Raw genomic sequence first — 15,604 nt, forward strand, 5'->3', positions numbered from 1 at the left:
TAATGTTGAAGCGAATATTACTGAATGCCCTGTGTAAGCTTTACTACAAAATGAATATAATACAGCTTGTACCCTTATATCTTATTTCCTCAAAAGCACTTGGAGATTTCTTGATGGAAGTATTTGTTTTATTGCAACATCCTTGTCTTGCAGTTTTATCCTCCTCTTCATAGAGGCTACTCAGTAAAGGCTTACTCATTGATAGTTCACTGAGACATGTGTTGTCCTATAACTTGAACAGCATCATTTGGAGAAAATAATTGGTTTTATCATCCTTTCTTGTTTGTGTCTTGCAATATGAACAAAAAAATTTCAACTTCTGTTCTTTTTTCAAACTGTTTTGTTTTTGCTAGTACCTACATTTCTTTTTTTTAAATAAGTTTTTTTTATTGTGAAAATACCATACAGAGGGGTTACCATTACATGAGCAAGGTACTGAGTACATTTCTTATCAAGCTTTGTTGCCTACTCCTTTATTTTCCCCCTACTATCCCTGCCCTCCCATCTCCACGACTACACTCCCCCCGCACCCCCATCCCTGCCAAAGTTGTAAAGTTCATTTTTCAACATAGCACCTTGTACATCTCATTTAAGCATATTGAATCTCTTTTGTGAACGCTTTATATGAATTGTGAGTGCCTTCTCCATTATAGTTTTTGATTTTGCTTTTCCTTTTACAAATTCCCCTTTATTCTCTACATTAATGGTGCTTCTTTCCTATGCTTAGGGCATATACTCCTAAATTAAGTTTCTTTTATTGCAGATTGGTGGACAGCTGAAATAAATTACCCAAGAGGCTTCACCAATTAGGAGAAGAGCAAGAATATTTAATAACTAAAACACACACAAATTGGGAAATCTTTATTTTCCCTGTAATTTTTTTTAAAATATAATTATTTATTTGCTTAATTGGTTCTGCATGAGATCCTTTTGCTCTTTATCTTTGGCATGTTGTCACTTCAAGATGTTTTAGCTTTTTGGAGGAAAAAAGGGGAACAATTAAATATGAAAGGTGAAGAATTATAACCACAAGGGACAGTTGAAGTATATCGAATATGACAGCTTCTTTTTCTTGCTGCAGATTTGTTGTACCTCTTTAGGGAATGAAGTAAATTTGTGATGGTGATAGGAATGTCCTATTTTTAAGGACTCAAAAACTATAAATGCATTGTAATTATTTCATTTATACATTTATGCATGTATACATTTATACACATATGGCTTAAATTCTAGCCTAGCTGTAGACACCTTAATGCTTCTTCTTAGTGTCCATTTTGTTCTCAAAAAGTCCTATTCTCAGTGTTTCTTCTGAGGTCCTTTAGACTTAATTGAATTTTTCCACTTCACTATTCATTAACTTGATATCCAAATATTTTGAACATTCTTCATATGAAATATGACCTCACTGGGTCTCCAAATTAACTTTCATTATTATAATCCTGTTCTATTCATTTTTAATTTACTTCTAATTTATTGTCTTCTATTTAGTTCTTACCTTCCCATTTTGGTCCTTGTGGAAGATGTTCATTTGAAAATGAGCTTTTATTAGGTTTCATCTTTGCCATTTAGAGTATCATTTCTTCTGTTCTCTTACATATGTATCTGACTGCCATCTCTGATCACATACTGTTAGTTTTCCATGTTCACTAATTGTACAAAAAAAAAGATGAAAAAGCCACCGCAGCAATAAAGAAAGCTCCAAAGAGAGCGCCACGGAGTCAAAGTCCTTGTTAAAGTGAAATAGGTTTATCTGGGATTCTATTTGCATTCTTACAGTGGAGATTTTCTTTCTTCAGAATATGAAGAAGATTTTGAAGCAGATGAGGAGCAACAGGCTGAGACAGCTAATACAGAAGTACAGGCTGATGATCAAATGAATGGAGTATCAAAGTCACCCTCAGATGATGAAAAAGATAATTTAGACCCTGAAAAGGAGAGCGATATCTTGTCACGGGGGGCACCTGAGATTGAAGACAATATGAAAGATGAGGATGATGGCTACTCAGAGAGCGAATGGGAAGAGGATCAAAAAGGCGAGTAGAGCAGTGTATCCTAGGGCCTGGATGCTTAGTGAGCTTTCTCCTTTTCTTTCTTCTATATTTAAAATTTTTAAGGGATGTTCAGAGCATGAATACCTAATGAGAGACTAAACCTTCCATACACATACTACCAAACCATTTCTTAATAATTTCACTTTTTAAAATTTCCTCAAAAATATTAGCTAATGTATCTAACACAACTTTAATTTGAAAGTTACTGTATATTTGAATTCCATGCTTTTCCTTCTAAGACACACATACCCACACACATTTCCAGGGCAACACGTCTGTACTATTTAAAGATAAAAATACAACTAAAGAAAGAATGAATGAAAAGTAGTGCCTATGTACTCGAATGAAAGAGTTCTACATTTAGTTATTTTGATTTTTTCCCCTTTAATAAACATTAAACAAAGGATTCTGGCATATTAGTTTTATGAAAAATTTTATGGCTTCCTTGTAATTATTCAGCCTAAAATGTCTCTGAATGCTCACAGGAAAATATAGAACTTTTCAGGTAGAGAAACTTTATTATCTGAAACAAACCTGAATTTAAGATCTTTTATAGAAGGTCTCAATTCATCTAAATTATGTCCAATGAAAGAATGAACCTACTTTCTGCTTTGTTCTATAAGAGGATTTGGCCAAAGCTATATGTATTTTTTTTACTTAATCAAAATCTTCTCTCTTTATCTTCTGAGCTTTCACTAGTAATAACAACAAACTATTCTATACTGAAGTATGTATATGTCTTTGCAATTTGCAACTAGGGAATGAAGTCAGCTTATTAAGGTGCTTTTCTGAGTTATCTGTATTTTTTCCATTCTTTTCACCTCTCAAAAATTTCTTGTCTATAAAATCTTATAATTTTGAGTTCAGGAAGTAGGATAAGATAAATAGGAAGAAATTAATCAAATAATCATGGAAGCATATATTTAGTTTGTAGTTCTATTTTCTTTAAGAAAGAATTCAAAATATCACAAATACCTGGGTGTTGGTGGCTCACACCTGCAATCTTAGTTGCTCACGAGGCTAAGATCAGAAGATTGTAGTTTGAAGCAGGCCTAGGCAGTGGTTCAAAGCCAACTGGTGCAGGAAAGTTTGTGAGATTCTTATCTCCAATTAGCTAGTATAAAACTGGGAGTGAGCTGTAGCTCAAGTAGTAGAGCACTCATCTTGAGCAAAATAGAATTCAAGACCAAGTGCCAGCACACACACACACAAAATATGCATAGTTACTTGTGTATATATATATATATATATTTATGTATATACAAAACAATATGAAAAGGCCAAATTATTTAGAGTAAAAGGGAAAACAATTTGGCTACAAATCCCAAGTGCAATTATAACTATGTAATTAAAACTTTAATCCTTGATTCCTGATGGATATGTAGAGTTAAACACAATTTGAAAAAAATGAAGTGTAAATGTGAGTAAATTTAAAAATATTTAAATTCATTTTTATAGTTAAATGACTACTTAACAATTGATAGACATTTAAGTATTTTTTCACATCTTGAAACAAGCCTTTATATTTTATCTTTCTTACATTAAACATAACTATGAAAACTTCTCAAATTGAATGTGAATATTAAAGTTCATAGTCATATGTGATATACAGTTAAGGAATTTAGTAGGAAAATGATGTAATTTGAATCAATAATTTTAAGGAAATCATCTAGGTGATTAGAGCTTGGAAAATAATTGAAAATGTATTTGTATTTTAATATAATTTGTTCAAAACAAAAATGTTCTCAATTTTTTTACTTTTTTTTAATGTGAAAATACTGTACACAGGGGTTACAATTACATGGGCAAGGTAATGAGTGAGTGTCTTATCAAGCATTGTTGCCTCCTCCTTTGTTTCTCCTTCCCATCCCTTCCCATCCTCCACCCCTCTCGTCAAAGTTGTAAAGTTCATTTTTGACATAGCGTCTTGTACATCTCATTGTTGCAATGGGTCCACCTGTATCCCTATTTAAACATTTTTTCTTTCCCTTCTCCTCCACAAATTATACCAATATACCAACATCAAATACAGTGAAAACAGGGCTTATTTCTATCATAGTGGTGGAAAATTATCAAATTGCCGATTTCACTGACCCCAAAAGTTTGTCTGAGAATTTATTTTGTATAATCACTGTGCTTTGTGGGGATCAAGTGGATTTTTTTCACGACAGAAATAATGCTTTTTTATAAGTTCAAAGAAAGAAGGACGTAGATAACACTTGGATCTACCTTGGAGGGAAAGAATTAATCATTTAGATTTGTAATTATTGAATAACGGATAGCAGTAGGTAGGCTTTCACAGTGAATAGTGCTTGCATATAACTAGTTGGAAGCCTATGTTTGGCAAAACTGAAATAACTGATAATGCAATAGGTCACGTAAGTGTTACTGTTTTAACTAATGAGCTATGTGCTAAGCCCTGCGGTAAATATTTTCTTGAACCATTTACTTTCAACAACCTTAAAAGTCAGCTACTTTTTCTGTTTATCCACATTTCACAAATAATTGTAAACTTGAAAATAGTGAAGGTAAACCATTCTCAAAGCTACAGAGTCAGAAAGTAGCTGAACCAAGATACAAATATTACTCAACTACAGAGCTGGCATTTTAGACTTTTCTTCTCTGTAGATGGATTTCCCTTTTTATTCTGTGTATTTTGCCAAGTTCTGCCTTATCCTTCTGTCAGAAACTGTCCCATTTCAGCAGCCTCAAGAGTTGCTTTGATTAATGAAGCACTGTTGTTCAGTAGTGTATCTTTTCACTCAATTCATGTGTGTTAAAATTTCTCCCTCAAATTAATTACATGTGTTAATTATACTATGAAAATGAAGATTGAATTTATTTTTGTTCTTCCTAAAAAATATTGTGTAATTTTTTAATCTCTTGATTATTAACACCAGGAAGTCTAAAGAGTTTTTGTTAGTGTTATGATATAACTAGCTATATTTAAGTTAAAAGATCATTATTGGAATTTGTTTTAAACAATTGTATAATAAGTGATACAGATACAAACCATACAACATTTTAATTATGGCCGTATTAAGAGCTCTAAGAACATATAGCTTATGCATAACTGTTGGGAAATTTAAGAGGTAGCAATTAAATTGCTACCTAGTTTATCACTTCAAAAAGGACATTATCCAGTTTCTTTGTAAGGTCTGTTTTGCATCTTAGGTATTTGAATTGAAGATTTTTTATTATTCTAAAACAAAATCTCTTTTTTATTGGTATTGTCTCTTCACCTTCAGGCTTTCCTCTTTTCCAGCCCTTTATTCTAATAACCTGCCCTTGTGCAATTTCAAAAACATACCTGTTAGCATGTGAAGTCTCAGAATTCAAGATTCCATCCAGCTAATAAGGGGCATGTAACAAGAATGATAATGACATGATAGATTTCTTCAAACACTGTTGAAAAGATGTCATTTCATCTTAAAAGTGTAAGAGGCATAGTGTGGCCACTGAATCCCAGACACCAGTACATCCTTTTTATTGACATGATTAAGAATCTTGCTGTTAGTATTCGGATGTGTTTCATTTGAACCTGCCTGCACCTGTTCCCAGAGGGCAAACAATTGCCCAGGCTGTCACTCTTGTGACAAGTCAGCCCCATTTAAACTGCCAGCTAACAACAGGGCCGGCCTGCCTTGATGAATGCACTGTGCTGAGCAGCCTGTGAGTGATAGAGTACCAGGGACCGAAAGCTGACTAAGAGAGAGCCCTAGTTTAGGAATGATGGGTGAGACTTCCTATCATTTAAAAAGAATGACAGCCTCCTTTCTCTGCATTTATGTTGCCAAGCCCAGACATTAATTTACCAGTTGAAAATGTATTGTCATTGATGAATGTTGTATGATTGGGAGTGAGGGGAATATCATGTCACTAAGAATATACTTTTATGGACAGTTTGGACAACAGGGCCTATGAGTAAGGGATAAAAACTAAATAACTCCTAGGAGTGAGGAGAAAAAAGTCAGAGACATAGTAAGAGAGAGATAGAGACTGAGATACAGAATGGTTTCCCACAATATGAACAAAGCAAGACTTGAAGCCATTTTTTTCTACTAAGAAATGATGATTTTAATGATTTCATTTGTGCTATTTTTCAGTCTGTTGAAGAAATAGACCTCAGAGACAAATTACTAGTCAAAAACATTCTATTTACTTTCTGACTTATTTCAGGGGTCTCACTGGTTTTGTGTGTTTTGTTTTATCCTGGGAATGAGACACATGGTAACTTGTTCTCCTGTGTTGAAATTATATGTACTACGAAACCATACCCCTCAGATATGGGTATAACTTTTCTGTTCCTTGGGCCAGGGAGAATTATAAGAAGATTACTGGCAACTTTTGACAAAGACTTCATGTAATTTTTCACACAGTAAACCCTATTTTTTCTGAATGTTAAGAATTAGCCAATTTATAGTCATCTCTGGATTGCTGAAGTCACAGCACCAAAGAGATACTTAAATGTAGCATTATTTTACATAAACATAGTTGATACGAATTATTTCTCTGCTTTGAATCTTCCCTGTACACAGCCTACCTGAACACTCAGTAAATTCTGTGATTGATAAATGTGTAAAGATTTATGCAGCAATATATAACACAAGATTTCATTCTAATCACAGTATTTTATTACACATTTTAATAGTTAGAATGTGCAATTGGAGGTACATGTAAATAAAACTTTGTTTTCTTTTCTTCCTGTGAAAGTTGTGTTTATCTGTGGATATCTACCTTTATACAGTAAGGTATAGATTTGTCTCCTTAGTGAATTGAACCATCATAACAATTACCTGCTACAGGAAATATGATCTCTCTGATATGACAAATAGCAACTTACTGTTCATACATGGAAGTTCATTTCACCAAGAACATATTCATTATACAATTGCTTTGTCTAAAATACTGTCTAATTAGGTATTATTATATATGAATAGATTGAATACACGTATCTGATATAAAATATAAACAAATTTCATGAACTCTTGATTACAACCAAAATGGAAACATTAATACCAATAATACTAAGATAATATAAACAAATGGCTAATTTAAACAAAATCAGAACACTATTTATGCAGATTTTGATGAACTCTTACAGTAAGGAATAAACAAAGATCCAATTGGTATTAGAGTTTAGAATAGAAGAAATGGGGCATACTGATTTAGGATCCATGATATATTACTGGGATGATCTAAAATTTTAACCTTTATTTCCTTGAATTTATTTCCTTTATTCTCCTTGAGTGGTAATAGTAGACAATTAGATAGGAAGAACCATGGTAAGTTCATAAAGAGTCAGTACTTCTTGCTTGAAAGACTGATAAGTGTGCTTTGAGTTCATTACGCTGTGTCATTATAAGAGAAGTTTTTTTGTTTGTTTTGTTTTTATAAAACTTGCTGCTTTATTTCTGGTACCAGTGGTTTGCTATTGGGTTATGAGAGTTATGATTATCAATTCTCAGTATTCATTGCAGCATGCATTTTTTATATTTTTTTACTTGACCTTACTCTTTTTCAACTTTTGCTTCTTTTTTTAAATTAAGTTGTTTTTATTGTAAAAATACTGTACAAAGGCGTTACAGATACATGAGCAAGGTAATGAGTACATTTCTTATCCAGCATCGTTTCCTCCTCCTTTATTTTTCCCCTGCCATCATTTATTACAGTTTATGAAAATGTAAACCTGCAATTGTAATCTTATTTACTCAGGAGACTGAGAGCCTAGGCAGAAAAGTCAGCCAGATTTCATCTCCAAAAACATGTGAAAGCATTAAGTGTGGGCTGGAGGTGTAGCTTAAGTGGTAAAATGCCAGCAGAACAAGCAAGTCAAGTGAGTGTAGAGTTCAAACTCTAGTACCACAAAAAAGCAAAGCAAAACAAAACAAAACCCTTGCTGTTTCATAGCTAGCCAATCATTGGGTTTTATTTAACTTTATGGGAAGTCTTTTTCTGAGTCCTGAAAAAGAAGATAGTTATTTCACTAGAATAATACTATCTTATGAAATATGTGCCTCGGTATTTGGGATATAGTAAGTACATAATGTAATCAAATTTTATGATTTTTCCCCCTTAATAAATGTACCTGGATTAACACTCCATATTATGTTATGAGAAGCATCACAAGAAATAATTCATTGGAATACACTACATATAGGATAGGAAAAGATTGCCAATTATATAGACATGCTTATTTAATTTGATTAGGTTATATTTTTTCTCATATAATGACTTGTGGTGAACAAATAGAATTACCCCTATTTTATGGCTGTGAAAATAGAGGCTTGGAGAAGGTGAGGAGCATAATCAAATTTAAAGCTAATAAGTAGTCAAGTTATGATAAGGACATCTATTAAAGAAAGACAAGGTTTTTTTCTCAATTACTATCTTTTGGAATAATATTTTAGTGGTAGTAATGCAAAAAGTAAGAACAATTATACATGTGCAGTGGTCAAACATAACAAAGGATTGGGGTTGATTGAATGTTGAGAGGAGAAAAGTTGGAGCTATACTTAGGATAAAAAAACAAGGAGCCAGGTCTTTGGCTTTGACCAAAGCTTCAGTCATTAAGTGCAGAATTTTTCTTTGTCAAAAAGACCAGATACACTTTCTTTCTGTATTAGTACCAGGAGAGACTGATGGATAAAGGCAACCGGATAGGAGACAGACTTGTTTTCTCCTATACTTTCGAATTTTTCCTCCTAATGAAAAAAATTATGTAGCTATGTGCCTTCAAAATTCCTTTATATGAAAGCCTTTTAGGAGGTGGCATATAAAATTGATTTATAAGAGAATAAACAATATTCATAAAAATAAAACAAAAACAATATTCATTGTGAAAATCAAACTCTATGGCCTTGAGCCTTTTGGGACTTTTTTTTTTGGGGGGGGGGTCCGGTTGTTGGGCCTGAACTGTGGGCCTGGGCACTGTCCCTCAGCTCTTCAGCTCAAGGCCAGCGCTCTACCACTTGAGCCACAGCACCACTTTCGGCTTTTTTCTTTTTGCTTATGTGGTGCTGAGGAATCGAACCCAGGGCCTCATGCATGCAAGGCAAGCACTCTACCACTGAGCCACCTTCCAGGACCTTTTGGGACTTTTTTAAAATTTAAATTTAATATTTTATGTTTTTTATTGTAAAAATAGTGTACAGAGGAATTACAGTTACATGAGTAAGGTAATGAATACATTTTCTACCAAGCCTTACCTCCTCCTTTGTTTATCCCCTACTATCCCTTCCCCCACCTCCCCAACTTCTCCCTCCCCTGCCCAAGTTGTAAAGTTCTTTTCAATATAGTGTTTTGTAGGTCTCATTGTTACAATAGGTCAACCTGTATCCTTATTTCAGCATTTTGTTATTTCCCTCTCCGCCAAAATTAGAAAAATGTATATACAACTGTTTTTTCTTGCTTGCTGTTGTTTTTAACATATTTAAAATATGATTTTTTTTGCTTCTTTTGTATGTGCTTTCCCCAAGGTATAACCCCTGTTTTCACTGGATTTGTTGTCAGTGCCCTGCATCCTGGGACTTTTTTGTAAACATAGACTTATCCTGATGTCTGCATGAAAATAAAACTAAGACATGATGATCTTGAGGTTACAGAGGAATTTGAAAACTGAAATGAATTTGTATAGGAGATCAGCCACTTTGCAAACGTTCAATCTCCTGATCTTTCTTTGTTACTGACTCAAAATTGAACCCAAATGCATGTTAACATTTGAACATAAAAACGCACCATTAGTAGAAGTTACTAAGGATTGATAGAGGGGGGGGTGGTCATTTTTTTTTTATTGAGTGAATAGCTCAGAGAAAAGGATGAGATCCACCATGCCACTATTCAGACGATATTTAAATTTTTGTACTTTCAGAACAAATAAAATATTGTGTCCTAGCTGACCACATTAATGAAAACTATCATTAAATCACTAATAAATAAGTTATTTCTCTTTAAAAACTGTGAAGTACTTATAAGAGGAGGAGTACATGGGTCCTAAAGTTTCTGAATGGATGCAAATAAAATAGACAAAATACCTTGATCTGCCATATTCCACACAGGCAACATAGCTTAGATTTTGCAAAATGAAAAATGAATAATCAGTGACTAGATGGGGTACTGGAGGCTCATGCCTGTACTTCCAGCTCCTTAGAAAGCAAAGATCAGAAGGAACATGATTCAAAACAGTCCAGGGTAAAAATCTCACAGGAACCCATGTCAACTAATAGCCAGGTGCAGTGGTTTGTGTTTGTCATCTCAGCTATGGGAGGGGCTGAGATTTGGAGTAGGGTGGGAGTAGTTGTTTCAGACCAGCTTGGAAGGGAGTGGGTGCAACAAGAGCTTATCTAAAAAAAGTAATCAGAAAAAAAAGTCTGGAAAAGTGACTTAAGGAGTAGAGTACCTGCTTAGCAAGTATGAAGCACAAAAGTTTAAACCCCAGAAGGTTAAAAAAAACAAAACTAAACAAAAAAAAAACAACAAAAAACTGAATGTCTAAAGTAGGTGATTTTTCTGAAGAGTAGTGGTCATCTAGTGCTTGTCAAGATATTAAGAGATTAAAAAATGGAATTATGTTTTAAGGGCTTCTGTTCCTTAAAGGATTTTTTTTCTTGCTTTTTTTTTTTTTCACACTGTGAGCCAGCACTCAAATATTTGTGGAAGCTCTGAGAAGTCTCAGCATCTATAGTTAAAATGCTAAGACCTGTCATAGAGAGCTGAGGGGCAGAGGGAAGCAGATAAAGTTAAGACTGGCATTTCTTTTCTTAAGCTAAGCATTAGTGGCCACATCCACCTGTGTAGCTGTCATGTTGAAATACAAGAAACAGAAAATAAGGTAAGGAATATAGAAAAGAGGAAACAAAAAACAAGGCAGGATTTAAATGTGGGTGATTTCATTTGAAAATATGTTTTACAGAATCAGTTATAAACACAGATCCATTGATTGAATAAAGAAAGCAAGTACGTACTTCTCTGCTCAGCAGCAAGACATTCAGTGACTTTTATTCTCTTTCTTGAGGAGATTCAATGAATATTTTATATTGTTGGAGGTATTTTTTTTTAGCTTTTGGGGTCGTATGCAAGTCACTTTCGACTACTGTTAAGTGTCTACACTGTGTATTCATGGCATGGTCTCTTATATGACTTGAATCACTTCTCTATCCCTCCTTCCCCCTTCCCTGCCTGTCTCCTGGCTTCTGTCCCCTTTGTCTCCTTCAGAGGATTGTGCAGGACTACAGGATCTACTTTACCTCAGGCTCAAACAGCAAGGACATGTAGCAGAGTTTATGTCCCCCCAGGGGACCCCATAGCCCATATCTTATTGGTTCAAAGCAGAAACACCTAGATTCATCTTACTTTAATTATATCCTTCTAATGTAACTTACACTTCAAGATCGCCATGGGATCAGGCTGAGCTTTGGTTGTTTGAAATAGCTCCTTGACTGCCTGCTTCCTTTTCTTGCATGGCTGTCTCCACTCCCTTAAGAATTTCTCCTGGAGCATGTCCTTCAAACATCGCTCTTCACACACCTAGCTTCATCTGGCTGGGGAGTGCAGAGCAAGACAATCTATACCACAAAAGCACACACACACATACACACACTACAAATATTTATTAAACAAATGTCTGTATGTGTAAATGATTAGAACTGACCATACATAACTATCGGGGGTACAGTAGAATGCTAGATTTTATAGTAGTTAAAAAATTTAAGAATAAGGTAAAGAAAAAATATTGTGGCTATTTAAGGAGATAAATAAATGTAAGCTTTTTCTCTAAAAACAAAGGGTTATTCTATTGTTCTATTTCTTTAATAGAAGGAGATATTTGTAAAGACTTTCTAAACAAATTGCTTTTAAAAAAAGCGAATCCAAATAATAGTGTTTCTCTTCAGTTATATGTGACCTCCTACTAAAACTTTCTGTAGTCAATAGATTAGGCAGATATCTTTCTTTATTATGCCAAATGGGGTAGAACACATAGGGAAAGCAGGAATATGATTTATTCAGATGACTTTGATTTTATTAGTATGCTGTATTATGGACATCGTTTTGTTTCCACAATGTATTTAATTGCTCTGTGGAACAGTGATATTATTCTTATTTTTGTAGACACTAAAACATCTTCATCAGTCTCTTCTATGAGTCATCCCCTCTCTAGTGAGAGTGAAGACGAATCTGCCGAACATGATCAAGAAACTCACACTACCAACGAAAGAGGCTACGACAGTTCCGATGAAGTTGAAAGTTCATCTTCTCCAGAGCTGAGTGAAAATGATGAGCCAGGAAAACTCTACCGTCCAATGACGAAAAACTTCTTGGAAAATGAAGTCAAAGACCAAAAAATAATAAAAACAAATGTGAAGACCCAGCCTTTGTCAGCAGATGAAAGCTATAAAAATGGTCTTGGAGAAGAAATGGAGAAAACAGCCCAAGGGATTACAGAGAATTTATCTATGAAGTCCAGGAAACTAGCTTCTGCAAAACAAAAGGAAAAGATTATGAGTAAGGTTTGGGAAGCAACCACTGCTAAGGTGGACAGAAAGGCAGGTCACCTTGAGGTGGACGAAGGTGGTGAGTATAGCCACTGAGCTGACTTGCCATTGTCCTATGCATGGAAGCTGGTTTGGGTTATCGTGTCCTGCCAAAGCTTAGGAAGCACTTGTGATAATGCTACAGAGATTCCATGTTTCCCTCCTCTCACATAATCATATATGTATTTTCAGCTTGTTTTCCTTCTATTCCATTTTTAAAAATCACTTGATAATTCTTATAGCCTGTTTCCTATTTCCTGTAATTTCCTTCTTATGGTAATTCTATCTCATGAGTCAAATAAAACATGCTACATGTCTGAAGGCAAGGATATGTGTGGCTTTATAGAGGTTAATGTTATATTAGTTCTTAGTTACATATCCATAGCTTACATTGGTGGGCGCTCGCTGGTTTCCACGCACGTGCATGGTTCTAAAAACACGTTAACTCACTGCATCTCACAACAACTTCATTTCTCCATAAATTAGGTCCCATTGTCACATCTTCTTTTTAATATGAACAATCTGTGCTTTAGAGAGGTTAAGTAAGTTGCTGAGGTTCATACAGCTATTGAAAGGCCTTCCCAAAATGTAAATCCAAGTAGAACGCCTCCAGACTAGCTAGATTTTCTATTACATCAATGTATTTGGAATTTAGATTTAGAGTTAAGAAGGAAGGAAAGAAGGAAGGAAGGAAGGAAGGAAGGAAGGAAGGAAGGAAGGAAGGAAGGAAGGAAGGAAGGAAAGAAGGAAGGAAGGATGGATGGCGGAGGGAGGGAGGAAGGGAGGGAAGGAAGGAAGGAAAGCAGAGGGAGGGAGGAAGGGAGGGAGGAAAGAAGGGAGGAAAACTGCCTAAGAAATGTTATTCTTCACTTTTCTTTTGTGAAACTGATTAGTTTGTTCCTGATCCCTGGGGTTCCCTGGTTTGCAGGATGATCCCATTTAACAGGGGGAAACCTAAGGGGGATTGAAGTGCCATGAGGTCACGAGGCCTTAGACATATTTAAGCCCTGCTGCTTTTCTTGCTGTGGGAGGACAGTGAAAGGATGGAGTTTCATCTTGTGGCCCACTGGGTAGTGACTGCCAGACACCTGGGGCTGCCTGATCACCCACGCCTTATCCTGTATCTCAAGACATACCCTGCTTGCTCTCACCTCTCTTCTGCCAATGCAATGGCCATTCTTTTGGATTGTAAGATAAAATTGGCTTCATATTTTAATACGATGGAAATCTGTGTTCCCAAATGGCCCTTAAAAGCTATTTTAGGACCTTAAAGAGAAAGTTTGGCACTCCAATAACTGAGACAAGGTCAAAAGTTGCATGTAAAATATTATGGATATTAAATATCTTAGGTAATAAAATAATAAAGTACTATTGTTAAAGTGAGAAGAGAAAAAATGTAAATAGTCAACAATAATAAGATGGTTCGGTTAAGAGAGCATACAGGCATAATATATAGACATTAAACATATTCATAAACATGTAGCATGTGCCACAGTAAGTTGAAAAAATGGTTATAGTATAACATTAAGATAAACATCTTTTTAAGATCTACACAGGGTTTTGTAGGCCATTTAAAAATGTAAAAATTAGCAGGTGCTGGTAGCTCACACCTGCAATACTAGCTACTCAGGAGGCTGAGATCCAAGGATAGAGGTTCAAAGTCAGCCTGAGTAGAAAGTCCATGAGACTTTTATCTCTAATTAACCATCAAAAGGCAGAAATTGAGCTGTGGCTCAAGTGATACAGCCATGGCCTTGACCATGGACAAAAGGACAGTGCCTAGGCCTTGAGTTCAAGCCCAGGATCAACATACACACATATTGATAATAAACTAAAATAAAAAACAGCCAAGCCTGTGTAATCATACTTTCCGGAGGCTGATATCTAGGATGATGGTTTGAAGCATGCCTGGGCAAGAAAGTCTATAAGACTCTCATCTCTAATTAACCATCAAAAGAATACCAAAGGTGGAGCTGTGACTCAACTGGTAGAATACCAATTTTGAGCCATAAAGGAAGTACCTGTGCCCTGAGTTCAAGCCCTAATAACACACTGAAAGCAAAGATATGTGTGGTTTCATAGAGGTTAATGCTATTTCGGTTCCTAATTATATATCCATAGCTTACATTGATGGGCACTCACTATTTTCCAGGCATGGTTCTAAAAACACATTAACTCATTGCATCTCAAACAGCTTCATTTCCCCATGAATTAGGTCCAATTGCCATTATCTCCTCTTTAATATGAATAATCTGTGCCTTAGAGAGGTTCAGAGAAGAGAGGGGGTTGGAGAGGGGAAAGAAAAGGGAAAGAGATAGAAAAAGAGCAAGAGAGAGAAAACTAGAACTAGAGCTAGGGCCAGAGACAAAGAAGGATTGAAGGAGGGAGAGAGTAGGGAGGCAGAAAGCGGGGAAAGACAAAGACAGCTAGAGAAAGACGTGGTCAGAGGGGCATAGTGGTAGGCCATGTGGAGGGAATTGTTCAAGATGGGAATCTTTCCACTGGAAAGGTTTGAGCTGACTGGATTTGAAAGTCATGAAAAAGATTGCTCTGACTACTGACGGAATTTGTCTTTGAACAGCTGTGGTCTTGAGATTATAATTAATCCTGTTTTTTTTTTTTTTTTTTTGTGGGTCATGTTTCAATGTCAAAGGTAACACGAGAGCGTCTTTACTCTGTAGGTAGATGATGATGTGAATTTTGTTCTGGAAAGACAGTGGGTTGGCTAAATGAAGAATGATTAAATACAGGGAAACTTTTCAAGGTGACCTGGAACTTAGAAGATTTTAACTCTGCATTTAAGGCTTTCTTATTCTTAAAATTCAGATGAAAGAAATTCTTGGTAAATTTTTCTTCTAATACTGAATTGGTCAAGATTCTTATCATGTCCTAAGATAGATCCAGTTCTGCTTTTATTTTTCAAAATTACTGGAGGAAGAAATGAACTGTCACTGAGAAAACAGTTTAGAGAATTATAAGGAATTTAATGTATCCTAAATTAAGATACCTTGTTTTTATATTTGG

At 35.2% G+C, this 15,604-nt stretch overlaps 1 protein-coding gene across 1 annotated transcript in view; it reads left to right on the forward strand.

Moving 5' to 3' along the window:
* Erich3 (glutamate rich 3) overlaps positions 1 to 15,604 on the forward strand; it is a 90,521-nt gene that overhangs the window by 62,269 nt on the left and 12,648 nt on the right. The window contains 2 exon segments of the mRNA XM_042674289.1: positions 1,797 to 2,033; positions 12,159 to 12,682. Coding sequence (XP_042530223.1) covers positions 1,797 to 2,033; positions 12,159 to 12,682 — 761 coding nt within the window.

Source organism: Dipodomys spectabilis, unplaced genomic scaffold (assembly GCF_019054845.1).
Source record: "Dipodomys spectabilis isolate Male_0828 unplaced genomic scaffold, ASM1905484v1 ptg000002l, whole genome shotgun sequence".
NCBI lineage: Eukaryota > Metazoa > Chordata > Mammalia > Rodentia > Heteromyidae > Dipodomys > Dipodomys spectabilis.